Below are 16367 nucleotides of genomic sequence, written 5' to 3'. Positions count from 1 at the left end.
ACATCTATTTTTTTTAATTATGCTTTGCTTTCATTGATTTTGACAGCAATTCTGAGGCCGCGCCCACTGCCTCGCCGACGCTGTTGTAGTGGCGGCTGCACACATTGGTTGTTCTTGTGGGTCAAAACCGCTCACTCCTCCTCTTCGTGTTTTTTTGGGTCCCAAACTACATCGAGATTTGGAATACAGTATTACGTTACCAGTCCTGCTGGAAAATGGCGACTGCAATCCAGAATCCCTTAAAATCGTAAGCAAACGTTTGTTATTTACCTGCTTGAGGTTGCACGGGGAGCGATTGGGTGAATGTAAAAAGGGGAGCGCGTGTGCTTGGCGAAAATCCAAATAACATATTTGAACGATGCTATTGTTGAGACCTGGCCATTCTGTGCACGCGTGTCTGCAGGTAATGTATGGCATGCGATTTGATGGATTGCGCAATGATGCGCTATGGAAATACAAATGGGCATTCATGCTCTTACATTCACTTTTACTTACGAAAAAAAAGTTGTCCATTATTACACGCAGGTTCAAGCAAAAAAAAAAAAAAAAAAACTTTAGCTATTTGCTTACACGTTGTTGCTTCTTATTTTGTACCACAAATGCAAACTGAGAGCGCTCCAATTAAGGCAGCAGTTTGTTTATTTACGGGTTTTGTATTTTGTATTAGAAAAAAAAAAAACATCTACAACCATGGATTTAATTTCAGTTACACTTTTACTAAATTTTACCTCGATAGTTGCAGTTTTTAACATCACCAAATCACAGTGGCATTTAAAATTGTTGTCACGACGTCTTTTCAAGTGAAAGAAATGTGCTCAAAAGAAAATGTGTTGTTTTTCTTAATCCTTGATTTATGGCCGTTGACCTGAGAGAACTCCTTTAAGACTTAGCTATGGAAAATGTCTTTGAAAATGCATTAGGATAATAAAACGCTAAATTTAAGCAAGCAATATTTTCTGTTGAATTCCACACATAGCTGAAGAGACCGATAAAAGTTTTTTTTTAAAGTGTATTTAAAAAATAAAGTGCTTTTGAATAAGGTATCCTGAAAATAATAACAAAATGTTGTTGTTTTTTAAATAGTCATAAACATAAAGATTAAACTTTCAGCCTTTTTAGTTGCTGCATTCTTCCTTGAGTTGCTTTCTTTCTTTTTTGACAATTTACAGAAATATTCTGGATACAAATAATCTAGTGGCGCAAGTAGCATGTCTACCTCACAGTCTGGGGATCTGGGTTTGAATCTCCATTGGAATGTATAAGTCTATGCCAGCTTCCCCCAACATTCTAAAAACATGCATGTTGGCCTCACCGAGGAACTTACTCCAAATTGTCCACAGGTGTGTACGTGAATGGTGCCCTGCGATTGATTAGCTTTGATTAGCTCACCTGGTAGGTCTGGGTGTGTATGGAAAGTTGTCCGGATCAGGCCTGACTTTCAGTTCTGGCTAAATTCAGAATGTCATGACTGCCGTGAATCATATTATATGATACTCGTAATGAGTAGGTACGACATTATTACATGGAGCGTGTTTGTCTGAAACTCTCTCCCACGTTTGTTTGGATGGATCGCAGACTATTCAGAATCTTTCCTGTTTTCTCTCAACACTGTTTTTTCAGCAGTGCGCTCTCTAATCTCCGTGTTATTTTCACTTTCCTGAATTCCTAAATCAAAATGAACGCGGGGGCACGATGACGCAGAGAGAGACACAAACATGCTGCACTTTAGCACTTTAAACTGTCGTGTTTCTTCAACACAGCTTAGGCCGCAGACAGTGTCGAGATACTGGACTGCGCTTGTTTTTGTTGTTGTGCATGTCCGAACAGCAGATTAGTGAGCATCCCGCTAACGTCCAGAGGCCATCTGTTGTCAAAGGAGTAAGGGGAGAACGACCTGGAACTGATGCTGGGGTACGGAGGACCTCCACCAAATTGGGATCATCTTTTATTTGCATCTGCATCTTCATTGATACAAAAGCATCCATGTGATGCAGACATCATGACTTGGAAGTGGAGAAAGATTCTAGATCCTCCACAAGATTGTTGGCGGTAATAGCAGGAAGTGATCCAAAAGCCCTTGTGACGTTAGAGCAGTCGAGCTTTAGGGCCAGCAATTTCTGGCATATTCAGTCATTATATTGGCTTTTTATTACCAAATGCTAACAAAGCCCTCTTTATAGTGCATATGGTGGTAGTCACTAAGGTTGTGCACTACTTTTTTTTTTAACAGTGTCTTTGTTTCGTTTGTTGTGACTGAGGTAAAAATATTCCAAAGAATGTCTAGCATTTCTCTGATCTTAAAAAAATACAAACAAAAAAAAATAGATTTTTTTTTTAAAATTATATTGTTGTTTTAGTCTTAAAAATAAAACAAAACACATTTAAAATGCAATGCTGATCAGTGGAAAGCTCAGAATGTAATGATTTTTGTTGTTTTAGTCTAAAAATTCAGATTTACAAAAAAAAATCCCAAAAGATATATATATTTTTTTAAATCTGCAAATTTTATGATGCTGTTGTTGCTTTAGTCTGAAAAAAAAATAATATTTTTGTGTGTGCTTGTTTTGCACCCCCAGATTTTAATCCAACACTGACTTCAATATAATGTAAAATATACAAAATAACATAAATACGCCACATCCCACAGATGAGATATGATATGTGAATAAGCGTCCATATCCTTACGTTGCATCACATGACTGCATCAACGTTATTATTACAGATTTCTTTATTGTGTGTAAGGGTTGGGCTAGGGGGACTGGGGGGGTTGTGTATTTTTTATGATGTGTTTGTTTTATATCTTGTGTCGCCATGCGCCCCTCCCCCATAATGGCGTGGTGGAGGATTTGGGGGTGGGAGCTGTAGGGGGGGGGGGGTGCTCAGTCTGGCTGCATGTACTACATACATACATAAATTAGGACGAGAGAACATTGCCCTCCATCTATCCATCCATGCATCCATCTTTTCATCCATTTCACCCCAGCTGCATCGGGGATAATTTAAGCCCCCCTCCTCTCCCCTTCAGCCCTTCCCCATCAACCCCCTCCCTGATGTCCCTTCTAATCCCCCATCCACCTTTTCCTTTTTGTGTGTCTTTCACCCCCCCCCCCCCCCCCCCCGTGTGTGTGTGAGGGTGACACGGGTCGAAAGGGAACACGTGTGCCCCCCCGAGATATGTCAAACCCCCTCACCCGACCCAATTTATGCTATTTTACCCCCTCCCACCCCGCTCCTTCTCTGTTGCCTCTGCCTACAACCAGCTCTAAATGGTTGCATGAACCTCCGCCATTCCCTGTGTTTGTAAGGACACAAGCTAACAGTTCCGGTTAATTGGCTCATTTGCCGCCTAAACGGGTTGTAGCGGGACTTGAAACAGGAAGTAAATAGGAAGAGAGGTTTGTCTGGAACCATTTTGGTGTTAAACATAATGTGAGATGATTTTTTTTTTTTACTTTTCATGCGCTGAACATTATACATTTGATATATTTTTGTATTTGAATCTGTAGAATAAAAGAAGAACCAAAAAAATAAATGAATACATGTTTTCTTTTTAGGAAAGTGTAACATCAATAGTGTGAATTATTATGCGATAAACACTAGGGGTGTGCCCCAAAAAATCGATTCTCATAAGAATCGCGATTATCATTTAGTACGATTCAGAATCGATTTTATTTATATTATTTTATACTGTCTTGCCTTTGTCTGTGTGTGCCTTTATTTGGAGCGCTGTTTATGTTGTACCTGATTTGGCCACTTAGGGGTAGTGTGGTTCCATGCGGTCTGATACACTGTTAAGTTGTAGCCACATTAGAGGGTAGAAAGAAAAAGTCACGATCAAGTTAAAATTAGTTTTTTTTGCGGTGTGGAGCCGTTCTTTTGAGTGATAAAAATGCCACGAGTAGCGCGCTAATTAGCATTAGCAAGTCAGACTGGAGTAGATCATTACAAATCCTTGCATATCTATAGATTGAAGCAAAAATCATTGTCAATCAAATCATTTTGAATCAAAAATCATTATTAATCGAAAATCGATTCTGAATCGAATCACAGACCCAAAAATCGGAATCGAATCGAATTGTGAGACATTCAAAGATTCTTACCCCTAATAAACACAATTCTCACGGCTTTGGCTCTAGATATTCAGGTTCACTGGGTGCCGTATTAAACAAGCTTCCAAGTTTGAGTTGCTGCTATCCAGAAGCTGAGCCGCATTGTGTTTGCTTACAGAGTACGATGGCTCAAGCACGTGGCGGTTTCACTTCCCGTGATTTATCACGGCACTGATGAGTTTACCATTGATTCATTGCAGTGTTTCGGGAAAAGAGGAAGTCAAAATGCTCAAGTGAGGGACATGAATATAACATGTGGCAGACGAGGAAGGTTGATGCGCTGGAATGATGAACAGACATGCACCCCCACAACACCCCTCCCCCCCATCCAGCTCATATCAACGATGGAAAAACTATTTGGCAGTTATAACAGCTTCCACTTTTGTGGTGACGACTTACCACACGATTTTGCGAGTGCGTCTGTGGGAATTCTGTGAGGTCAATCGACATGCCAGTTCATCCCAAAAGGTGTCTCATTCGCTTCCTCTGCATCAAAATCATCCAAGTATGCCTTGGTGGAATGGAAAAACGCTTTCCCCAGTCGGTTCTCCAGAATGTTGTCTGATTCACGTTGGAAATAAAGGGGTAGATTTATACTGCATTGTTCAAAGGATACAATTCCACTTTTTGCTCTCAAGTGGCACAATTTAGTAAATGAAAAAATAAATTGTAATCGGTAGGGGTGGGAATCTTTGAATGTCTCACGATTTGATTCGATTCCGATTTTTGGTCTGCGATTTGATTCAGAATCGATTTTTGGTTCAAAATGATTTGATTGACAATGATTTTTGCTTCAATCTATAGATATGCAAGGAAGTGTAATGATCTACTCCAGTCTGACTTGCTAATGCTAATTAGCGCGCTACTCGTGGCACTTTTATCACTCAAAAGAACAGCTCCACACTGGGAAAAAAACCCAACTTTTATTGGAATAATTTGATCGTGACTTTCCTTATACTCTCTAATGTGGCTCAAACTTAACAGTGTATCAGACCGCGTGGAACCACACTGCCCCTAAGTGGCCAAAATTGGGTACAGCATGAACAGCGCTCCAAATAAAGGCACGCACAGACAAAGGCAAGACAGTATAGAATAATTTAAATAAAATCGCTTTTGGGACATTTAAAATCGATTCTGAATCGTACTAAATGAGAATCGCGATTTTTTTGGGGCACACTCCTAGTAATCGGATACCTTCCTTTTTCCAAATGTGGATACAAATCTGATATAGCCATTGTAAATGTACAGATTGCATATACCCATCGATGCCAGTTTGAAATAGCTCAGTTACATAAGCATCAGACAGCAACATGTGTACAAAGAGGAAATACTGCCTTTTTCCATTGAATATCATATAAACACACGTGACGGCACACACGTGTGGTGACTCGCTTATGTAAGACCACATGAAGTTGCCTGTGGAAGCAGTAGAAGGTGACCCAAAGTCAGGCGGAGGAGAAAATGAGCATTATTATTTTTGTGTGGGCATAATTTTTCCAAGAGTTTAAAGAAATCCAAAATTGGACGTTAGTCAGAATGCGGCACAGAATTCAGATGAAAAATGGTTAGTATGACGGTAAACAGAGTCTTTTTGCATCGTGTCATTTGTGGAAGTTGAGAAATGTAACCAGCCTATTTTCTGTTTTCAAATTCAGGGAGTAAAAGTAAAAACTCATCAGTACAATAACAAAGTACTTTCTTCCTACTTCCCACCTCTTGCATTAGATGTTGATAGAGTACCTAATGAAGTGTCCGGTGATCCCTCCCTCCCTCCCTCCTCTTCTTGACCCCCTCGCTCACCCTTCCATCCAAACAGTGAACATCTTTGTGAAATCCTCATGCGGGTCCTTGCCCAACTTGGCATTCTTTGCATATCTGCGCGAGACATCCACAGAGCCTCTTCAGATGGTTTGCGCACAAATACAAAGTCAGATACCATCCTGCTTGCATGCAGGTATCGCTATCCTTCTTTCATTTGCTGGTTGGAAGCACAGAATCGTTATCTGTATAATATAACATGATGCGGGATTGATTGTTGTTGATTATTCACATCTTAGTAGTTTAGTGTCCAGGAGGACGAAAGAGATGTATGGTAACCCCAATTTTGTGCGTCTTTCTGTCCAGGCTGGGCGACCAGTTCTACAAGGACGCCATCGAGCACTGCCGTAGCTACAACGCCCGGCTGCGTGCCGAGCGCAGCGTGCGGATGCCCTTCCTGGACTCGCAAACCGGAGTTGCCCAGAACAACTGCTACATCTGGATGGAGAAGTGCCAGCGCCAACCAGGTGAGGAAACCAGAAGGCAAACGAGTTTTGTGTTTTGTGGCTTGTCGAACGTCACCGCTTTTGCCATGAGCAGAGCTCAAAATGTTCACAATTTCACGTCAACATGTCTGGTACACATGGTTCAAATTTGGCAGCAATTGGAAACAGCTAAAATGATCTTAAAGTGGAAGTTTCAAAGCAAAATAGCAGACTTCCTGTATCTTTTTGGGCATGGATTCTTGAGGCTTTTTTGTGGGTCTACTCGTGGTAGATATGTCGACCAAATTTTATGCGTCTAGTTGCAATTGGCTTTGGGGGTTGAGTTTTCTAAAACCTCCGTAGGATGCTGCTGGGTCTATTGCAGGGGTCAGCAACGTTTACTGTCAAAAGAGCCATTTTAGGCTAAATAAATAACAACAAAAAACTGTCTGGAGCCGCAAAACATTTGAACGTTATGATGAACGAAACAGTAGCAGAAAAATATGCAGCATTTAATACTTTGAGATTCAGTTTCTTCTAGTTTTTGTCAAATTTCTGATATTTTTTTGCAATTTTAAAGTACCTCTCTTCTTCCGTTTTTAGACATTTTATGGCTATTTTTTGAAAAATGTTCTGCCTTTTTTTGTTATAAATTTTCAGATTTTTTTGGCGGGGGGGGTGGCAATTTTGTAGACATTTAATGATAATTTTCAGGATTAATTTTTTTATTTGTAGCCATTTTATAGTTGCATTTTAACCGTTTTTTTTACCTTTTGAAAAAAATCTATTTTCCTCTACCTTTTTGGACATTTTATAGTCACTTTTCTGACATTTATAAGTAATTTTTAAAAAACATTTTCAACTAACTTTTGTCTCTCTTTTTCTGACAATTTAAAAATTGGGACTCAAACATTTTTTTGAATATTTAATTGTCTAAATCATTCTTTGATTTAACTCATTCACTGCCATTGACGCCTATAAACGTAAAAAATTAATTTGAACTATTTCTATTAGTTTAACATTTTTTCCACTTTTGTTAACAAGAGCATGAAAACCTAAAAATATTTTAATTGTACATTTAGAACAGATATAAAAAATTGTGATTAATAATGAGTTAACTAGTGAAGTCATGTGATTAACTACAATAAAAAAAATTAATCGCCTGACGTCCCTGATTTTTAATAATCTTTTCTTTTTTTCTTTTTCTTTTTAAATCGTGTCAGGCGATTAATTTTTTTTATGGTAATTAACTGCATGACTTCAATAGTTAACTCACAAATTCTGTTGTAAATGTACAATAAAACATTTTTTTCTAGGTTTTCATACTCTTGTTAACAAAAGTGGAAACAAAATTTAAACTAATAGAAATAGTTCAAATGAATTTTTTGACGTCTATAGCCGTCAATGGCAGTGAATGAGTTAATATTTTATCTAAAAAAAAATAAAAAATGTTAGAGATCCACAGGGAGCCACAGGAGAGGGACTAAAAAGCCACATGTGGCTCCAGAGCCGCATGTTGCAGACCCCTAATCTATTCTTTTATGGACAAAAATATCAGGACACTGGACCATTATAATACCTACAGGATGTTAAAATGGAAGAAAATGCATATTCCTTTCATAAATAAGCAAAGAGGCCGCCCTCTTTTTGTATATTTCATGAGTTGTTCTGCACCTGTGTCGCACAAAACCCAACAAAACAGGAAGATTTGTGCTCCTTTCGCATCGAGCCGGACACAAATAGCCTGTCTTCCCTCCACGGCGCCGCGCCGGCCGCACCCTGCACTTTGCGGGCGGACCTGACGCACATTATATTGCATTCGAATCCTCTCCCGCCTCCTTTTCTTCACCCCTTTTTGCCCCGTTGGAGACCAAAAATAAATCAACTCTCCATACAAATCGCGACAAACAGCCTAAGTGGGATTTCCTGAAATATGTGGATCATTAGCCAGAACACTGAAATAATTGTGTGTGTGTGTGTTTAGGTCTCAATGGCAGTTTTGTTCCAATGCTAAGCTTGACAACGCTTGTTGCTGTGTACTACCACATTTTCCTTATACGTGTGTATGTGTGTGCGTGTTTGTGCCAGGCAGGGTGTCGGGACAGATGTACGCCTACCCGGCGCGTTGCTGGCGAAAGAAGAGGCGACTCCACCCACCCCTGGATCCCCAACTACGCTTGTGTGAGCTTCGGCTAGGTAGGCAACACACACATTCACACACAGGTGCACAATCCACACAATCGTGTCATTCTTGTGTGTCCGGCGTATAAATGATGTGCGTGTTCTGGTTTTCATCACCACATTCATATCAATGGGGACCAAAAAAAAAGAAAAAAAGAAAACATCAGCACATGAGGGAAACCCAATAATATGATTGCAGTATGTGTGTGTGGCTTCGAGGCTCACTATCGGACCATCTGGCTCTGGTTAGCCAGGTCTCCAGGTTCATTTTCTCTCCCCCCCCCCCGAATCAATGCCCCCTCTCACTGTTGTGAGGAAACACACACACGCACACACATGACCGCTGCAGTACAGAAGCTCCCTAACTGGGCCTCTAATCATTTGACCATAAGGCATTAAACTATAAGCAAATCTTATGAAGTGTACTTTTTTTTTTTTTTTTTTTTTTTTGTATACATACCAGGAACACGATAAGAGGGGAGGGAAGCCGCTAAGGCGAGTCTTTGTTTCTGACTTGCCGCCATTGTTTTTCCTTCTTCTCGTCCTCCACACGCAATGTAATAGTGACTTATAAGAATTTAGAATGACTTAACAAACCCCCCAAAAAAATAGAAACATGGTAGGGAAAAAGTTGTGCAGCGCAGCCTAGATATCAATGACAACACACGGCGTGGAATGTGACTGCTCCCCTCACAGGATTTTTTTTTTTCAGGAGTGCTTCATGTTTATTTAATACTTCCTGAGCAGCAGTGTGTGTGCGTGCGCAAGGAGGTACATGTACAAGGTCAGCGTCAAATAGATGGAAAGCTGATTTTGACTGGAGTACTTGTTTGGTGAAAGGAAATTGAGAGCAAGGTTATTATAGCTCATGAAAACGAACAAAAGACTGAAAACTAAAACTGAGAATACATTTCCGTTAAGGAAATCTAATAAAAATGTGTTTCAAAAAAATAACTGAAACTGAGTAATTAAAACTAACTATATTTACTGTATAGTGAAAAAATGTCCTTCAGTTTGGTCTTTGTCAGTTAAAGGGAGGAATTTGCAAATAATAATAATAAAGCTTTTGTCATATTTATTGAAACAGTCATTATGACTTGACATACATGATAAATATGAAAAAAAATCAGCCCACTCCGGCCCCATCTTGTGGCCTTAGGAAACCTTTACAAATAAGGTGATTCTCTGGTATAAGAAAATTAACTTAAGTTGTTTTACACATATTTCAATTATTTATATATATATATTTTTTTATAAATTGTTCTAGGGCTGAGTGATATAGCCAATGAATTAATTCAGGACAATTGCAATTTTAATCGGTTTTAATCCAATAAACCCAACAAACTAATATTTAAAGGTTTAATCATCGATTTTCAAAATGACGATTAATTGAATTAATTTGATTTCTTGCCCAGCCCTAAATGTTTCTTATGATTAATTTGTTAATTTTGCTACTATTCTATCAACACATTATTTTTATTGTTAATAAATGGCTTTTCAAATATGATGAATAACGTATTTTATTTCATTAATCAATTTGTCTTATAACATTATATTTATTTTATTCTGTTAATAAATTGCATTTTATTTTCAATGTACTACAGTACTTCTATTTCAAATTTCTTTTGTTTGTTCCACTATAGCCATCTAAAAAAACAAACCAACTTTTTAAAATCCTATTTTTGCTCATTTTCCTTTTCCTCAGAGGCCGAGCTGGCCCCCAAACGTGAGGGCCCCCCGGGGGAAGCCACAGCTCTGGAGGCCCTCCTCAGGAGCGACAACCTCCTGGAAAAGAAAAGCAACGTGTGCAAGGAGGAGGAGACTTTGCTGGAAATACAGGTGATTGATTATACAGTATTGTTCATACTCTTGTTTTATATGTCGCACATTGTTTAACACTTCCTCCCCTTTTTTGACCTGTTTTGCATCTAAAGCTCTCTTCTTGCATGTTTCCTGCGTAGAGAGTGCTGGAGGCCGAGGAAAACGGTGACGCATTTCAAGACGACGAAGACTTCGAAGCGGATACGCCGAAGAGGAAGAACAGAAACAGAGGCAAAGTGAGTTAAAATACCGTGAGATCAGTATTTATAGCACTTTTCTTATACATGATTTCTTAATCCTGTAAATTTGCTGCATGTAATATTAACTCATTAACTGCCATTGACGGCTATAGACGTCAAAAATTCATTATAACTATTTCTATTAGTTTAACTTTTTTTTTTCCACTTTTGTTAACAAGAGTATGAAAACCTAGGGGGATTTTTTTGGGGTACATTTAGAACAGATATACAATTTGTGATTATTTGTGAGTTAACTAGTAAAGACAAAAACTTTAATTGATTAAATTTTTTATTGTAATTAATTACCTAATTAATGAATCTACTCAAAATGTACAATACAAATTTTTTCTAGGTTTTTATATTCTTGTTAACAAAAGTGGGAAACATTTTAAACTAATAGAAATTGTTCAAATTAATTTTTGACGTCTATAGTCGTCAATGGCAGCGAATGAGGTAATATGCAATTTTCACTACCCCGAATTCACGTTGAATCATTAAGCTTTTTAAACAACATGCTGCGTTTTCATTACAGAACAGAGGCTCCAGTCGTAAGAAGACTGAAGCTGTCAATGCGGATGACCAGGACAAACCTTACGTTTGTGACAGTAAGACACCAAAAACAAATTCTAATTTTATCGTGTGTGTCTGTGTGTGTCGTACATACCCTAAATCATGAATTTGGTCTGTTTGTGATTAAAAAAAAAAGGGGAAAAAAAGCCATTTAAATTCCCTTCAAGTCACTTCCTGTCACCTGGCATGAAGAAAGACCGGGCTGTTTTACACGAACCTGCCTCATAAGCATGCTCCTCTCCTACAGGAAGGATTGCAGATGCGGACTGATGAATGAACCTCTTTTGGGAAAAGCAAAATGAATGAATCCTGTCCATCTTTTCTTTTTTTTCTTTTTTTTTCTTCTTCTTTTTTTTTTGCTTGTGTGTCTCCTCTGTTCCAGATAGACACAAACAAAAGCATAACTCAAAAAAGGCTGAAGAAGGTATCTCTCCTCCAGTGTTCTTCCTGTGTGCTGTCACTAATAGCTTTTAATGCTTAAAAAGCATGTCATTAACGCTTTTCAATGCTTTCTAAAAGGCATGCCGACAGGCTAACTGACTGGCTTTGACGCTCGCATGTTTCCTACAGATGTTGCCATTGTAGACAAAATTGTGATTATATTTGGACAAATTGCCTTTTAGAGTGAGTGCATATAAAAGGTCTACACACCCACGTTGAAATGTCAGGTTTTTTGGCATATAAAAAGATGAAACCAGGAAAAATTATTTTTCCACATTTAATGCTGCTGGAGTGTCTTAGTATAAAAACTTGAAATCTCCCAAAACGCATTTGGGAAATTATGTTATAGTACGATGAAACCAAGAAGGAACTCTTAGTCTTAGTCAAGGTGTTCCCAGTCAGTGTTAACACAATACCTTACAGCAGGGGTGCTGAAGTTCGGTCCTCGAGAGCCCCTATCCAGCCTGTTTTCCATGTTTCTCTCCACTAACACACCTGATTCATGATCAGGATCGTTATCGGGCTTCTGCAAAGCTTGCGGATTAGCTGATAATTAGATTTAGCTGTGCTGCAGGAGGGAAACATGGAAAACAGGCTGGAATAGGGGCTCTCGAGGGCAGAACTTGAGCACCCCTGCCTTACGGCTTGTGGTAGGAGGCAAAACAAAATGTCAGGAAAAGCCTACTGGAACATCTGAACTTTGTTTAGGGTTGTTTAAGAAATTTAAATGGTAGCAGATGTAGACTGACTCCCATCTCATTTATTTATTTATGCATTTATTTTGACCTCCCCTCTTTAGCTCACATTCATGGTAGAAAAAGTTTTGAAAGAATTTGTCTGTCTCATTTTGTTGTATTACAAGAACATAGCATTTAAACAGGGGTGTGTAGACTTTTTATACCCACTGTAGTTCTGCAGCCTGCGACAAAATGGCTGCAGAACTGTGATGGAAACTTCTACAACGGCTTCAGTCCCAATGGACATTATCGATTAGACTTTTTTCTCTTAACAGATTTCCAGTTATTAACTCATTTGCTCCCAAAAACGTATAAATATGTTATATTTCAAATGTTTTACGTGCCCCAAATACGTATTTATACGTTTTTAATGGGTTTTATTTATTTATGCTAAAGCATACAGAAGGCTTGGATGCAGCCTCATAAACTGCAGAGAACGGTTGAAGAAATGGTAGTTGTTACAAAAAAAACGGCCAGCAGGTGGCAGCAGAGTATAAGAAATCAACCAGGGCCATATTGCAAAAAAGGCCTTTTCCCCAGTGTTTTTAACAGATTTGTGAATATTGATGACATTTAGCTATATTCTAATGCTAATTGCTGCAAAAAAAATTGTGTAATATCATTTATAAAAGTTGCAAGAATGAGGTTGGAATATTACACAAATTAATAACGTGGGGTTTTATTATCACTACTTAATTCGTCTAATAGTGTGACTATTTTATTTTAGTGTAGAATTTTGACCTTTCATCATTCACATCCCCTCTATATCGTTTTTCATGTGTATTTACAATAGACCCGTGCATTACTTACTTACTGTATGTGGGAAAGGAGAGCCACAGTTACCAGTGCAATTTGTATCTGTTAATAGAACGTAAAACACAATGAGCAGTAATGCAGTGGCTTCTGTACGGCAGGATTTGTTTTTAATGGTCTCTCTATATTGCAGATTTTTTTCGTATTGCAGGTAGGTCGAGAACTTATGTCCTGCAATAAACAGGGGTTCATTGTGTAACATTATTATTCATAAAATATTCCAGTAAAATCCTTTATTTCCCCAATTCATGTTCTCATATTCACAACTTTTTTGTAGTAGTCACTTTTTCACTTTTCATCACGACTCTAACCTCCTCTGTAGTTTCACAATCTGACGTAAACTAACTTTTTTTTGTCCATTAAAGCAGAATTTAGCAACAAATCAGGCTTCATCAATAGAAAAGTGACGTGCCGGCTGAATATGAAGGCGCTCTAACGTAATGTTATTTGGTTCTTTGTTGCTTTTACAGTCTGCGGAAAGCGTTACAAGAACCGTCCTGGCCTGAGCTACCACTACACGCACACTCATCTGGCAGAGGAGGAAGGTGGCGACGAGGAGAAGGAGATCGAGCCGGCCCCGTCCCCCCCACGACACCCCGACAACCACAAACGTATTAAGCATTGAACTACACAAACCATTAGACCTTTTCACCGTGACGGAACATCATATAATGATTTATACAAGAGCTGCATCTTCCTAACAAGACTTTTTTGTCCCTGTAGCTCAGAAGGGTCCTGACGGCATCATCATTCCCAATGACTACTGCGACTTCTGCCTGGGTGACCAGGACTCCAACAGGAAGACGGGTCAGGCCGAGGAGTTGGTGTCCTGCTCCGATTGCGGACGTTCCGGTAAATCTCAAAAGATTGCCGGTGCAATAGTCAATAGGGTTTCTTAACTTGAGCCACTGACAAAACAGTCAGAACAACATAATCATGTCATCGACATCTTGTCATGCGAATTCATCAACACGTATTTTTATCATATCAGGCTGGCTAGAAATGTGTAAAAAGAAATAAAAATAATAACCAAGCAAAAAAAAATCTTATAAAAAATGAACGTTTCTAACTAGTGCTAAATGACTATCTATACTGTTGCTAATGTAGTTTCTTCGTTGCTATTGCTAGCATAGATGCTAGTGTGCTGTAAAGTCGTTAATCATAAGTGTGGTCAAATTTAATTTGTAATGACATAACATTCAGGTAGGGGTGTCAAAATGAGTGCGTTCATTTTGAGGTCATTTAAAGTTCCTTTAACCTCCTTTAAGTTTTTTTAACACGCGATTAATGACCGGCCCTTACCTGGAAAGCCTGTACTGGGGGAATTCCAGCCGCAACGCAGCAGACACGTCCATGTCAAAATTGAACAGAAATACATTTAATAATACATATATTTGTGGAGACTGGGGTCAAGTTGCATTTTACAATTTAAAAAATTTGCAGAATTTCACAACTTACTTTATGTTCAAGATTAGCTGCCTCTTAATATGAAAAAAAAATGCACTGAGCTGTCACCTATGTCTTACAAATGCAATTATGCCATCTAGTGGCAAAAAACGACTTCAACAAAAATCTATTTTTTACAGTACAGTACATCTTTTTAATTTTAACTAAATTTTATGAATTATTATGAAATTATTGTATCAATAACTAAAAGATGCAGACATTTCTATTAGTTGAACATTATTTTCCACTTTTATGTTAACAAGAGTATGAAAACATTTTAATGTACATTTAGAACAGATACAAAATTTTCTATTGAAGTCATGCGATTAATTGCGATTAAAAAAAATATATATCGCCTGACACTCCTAGTTTATAGACATTGGTTGTCATCAGAGCCAAACTATTAGCAGTATTATGACACAACCAAATGATTTTGTGCACATATATATATTGTAATATTTGTATTAAATTTACACGCATTCCTGATTTTCCACTTGTGTACAGGCCACCCGACATGTCTGCAGTTCACCGACAACATGATGCACGCGGTGAGAACTTACCAGTGGCAGTGCATTGAGTGCAAGTCCTGCAGTCTCTGCGGCACTTCAGAAAACGACGTACGTACCTCAAAAGGAAACATATTTTTTATTTGATGACATCCTATAATGGAATAATACGTGTCACGCTCAGGATCAGCTGCTGTTCTGTGACGACTGCGACCGAGGCTACCACATGTACTGCCTCAAGCCGCCCATGACTCAGCCTCCGGAAGGTATAGTAATAAATAACTAGCGGATGCAAAAAATGTGTTAATGCTGAAAAGCTGAATCTGAACTGAAATGCTTTGCTGGTTAACATTTGTGAACACAGTCACTATTTACTAATTACACAGTAATCATAATATTCCAGTAGGAGGTCTAATGCAAATGTTTGTGTCCGCAGGGAGTTGGAGTTGTCACGTGTGTGTGGATCTGTTGAAGGACAAGGCCTCATCCTTTGGCGATGCATAATGGCTGCCACTCTCACAGTGTACACACATACATTATAGTCTTTACATGCTTGCAATGGTCACTTCATTAGGTACAGATGTTGAATGGGATTCATAAAAAAAAAAGAGAGAAAAGAAAAGAAACGGCCCTTTTTCATGATGTATCCTCGAAATGAGTGAATCAAACTTTTTGCTGTGTGTTTGTGTGTACCTGATGAAGTGTCCATAGAGTGTCCAAGAGTGTATATATGATAACACGGCCCCCTCTATACATACACACATACACACCAGTGCAGTAAAAAAAATGAAAATAAATTGGGATTGATTTTTCTTGTCTCTCTCTACCTCTCATGTAGCAGAGACCACCCTTACGCGCATCAGTCTACCTCACGGCTCGAGCACGTCTCTTGATAACTCATTTTATTTTATTTTATTTGTATTGATCTCCCCGAACTGTACAATTCAACTGAAAAAGTAGTAAATCTGTGAATGGAAATGTTTGTAAAAATGTATGTTGGTTGCAAAAGTTTTTTTGTTTTGTTTTTCTTACATTTCAACCTGTATGTAATTCATTTAATTTTGTTTTAAACACAAGCTATTCACGCAACCTCAGAATTTCATGTTAAAGCCCTTGTGAAACAAAAATAAATGTCTTGTAAATTTGACACACTGCAGAGAAGAGTATTGTTAACGAAGTAACTGATATACTTTTCTTAATTGACAAGTATTTAAAAAAAAAGAAAAGAAGCTTGAAAACACTTCGGTTTCCACTCTCAAAT

The 16367-nt window shown here is 38.4% G+C and overlaps 1 protein-coding gene across 2 annotated transcripts; it reads left to right on the top strand.

Moving 5' to 3' along the window:
* Nucleotides 1-96: 96 nt before the first annotated feature.
* On the top strand, nucleotides 97-16253 carry dpf3 (double PHD fingers 3). Of its 2 annotated transcripts, XM_086061082.1 has the most exons (12): nucleotides 97-247; nucleotides 6234-6394; nucleotides 8441-8548; nucleotides 10239-10372; nucleotides 10495-10590; nucleotides 11126-11198; nucleotides 11546-11587; nucleotides 13625-13765; nucleotides 13878-14006; nucleotides 15105-15217; nucleotides 15291-15372; nucleotides 15543-16253. In XM_086061082.1, the coding sequence occupies exons 1-12, from the start codon at nucleotides 216-218 to the stop codon at nucleotides 15608-15610; spliced, it is 1179 nt and encodes a 392-aa protein (XP_085917208.1). In that variant the 5' UTR covers nucleotides 97-215; the 3' UTR covers nucleotides 15611-16253. The 2 variants fall into 2 exon arrangements, with proteins under 2 accessions (XP_085917208.1, XP_085917209.1); XM_086061083.1 differs by lacking the exon at nucleotides 11546-11587.
* Nucleotides 16254-16367: the final 114 nt, after the last annotated feature.

This window comes from Leptonotus elevatus, chromosome 18 (assembly GCF_054856555.1).
Source record: "Leptonotus elevatus isolate MCC_2025b chromosome 18, RoL_Lele_1.0, whole genome shotgun sequence".
NCBI lineage: Eukaryota > Metazoa > Chordata > Actinopteri > Syngnathiformes > Syngnathidae > Leptonotus > Leptonotus elevatus.
Note: the sequence above shows the minus strand (reverse complement) of the source record. Positions and strands in the feature narration are given on the sequence as shown.

Bases quoted from the DNA above. Each gene is read 5' to 3' on its own strand.
- dpf3 (XM_086061082.1), top strand. From the start codon at position 216: ATGGCGACTGCAATCCAGAATCCCTTAAAATC. The intron at 13,766-13,877 runs GTATTAAGCATT...TTGTCCCTGTAG, and splicing joins ACACCCCGACAACCACAAAC to CTCAGAAGGGTCCTGACGGC. The intron at 15,218-15,290 runs GTACGTACCTCA...TGTCACGCTCAG, and splicing joins GCGGCACTTCAGAAAACGAC to GATCAGCTGCTGTTCTGTGA.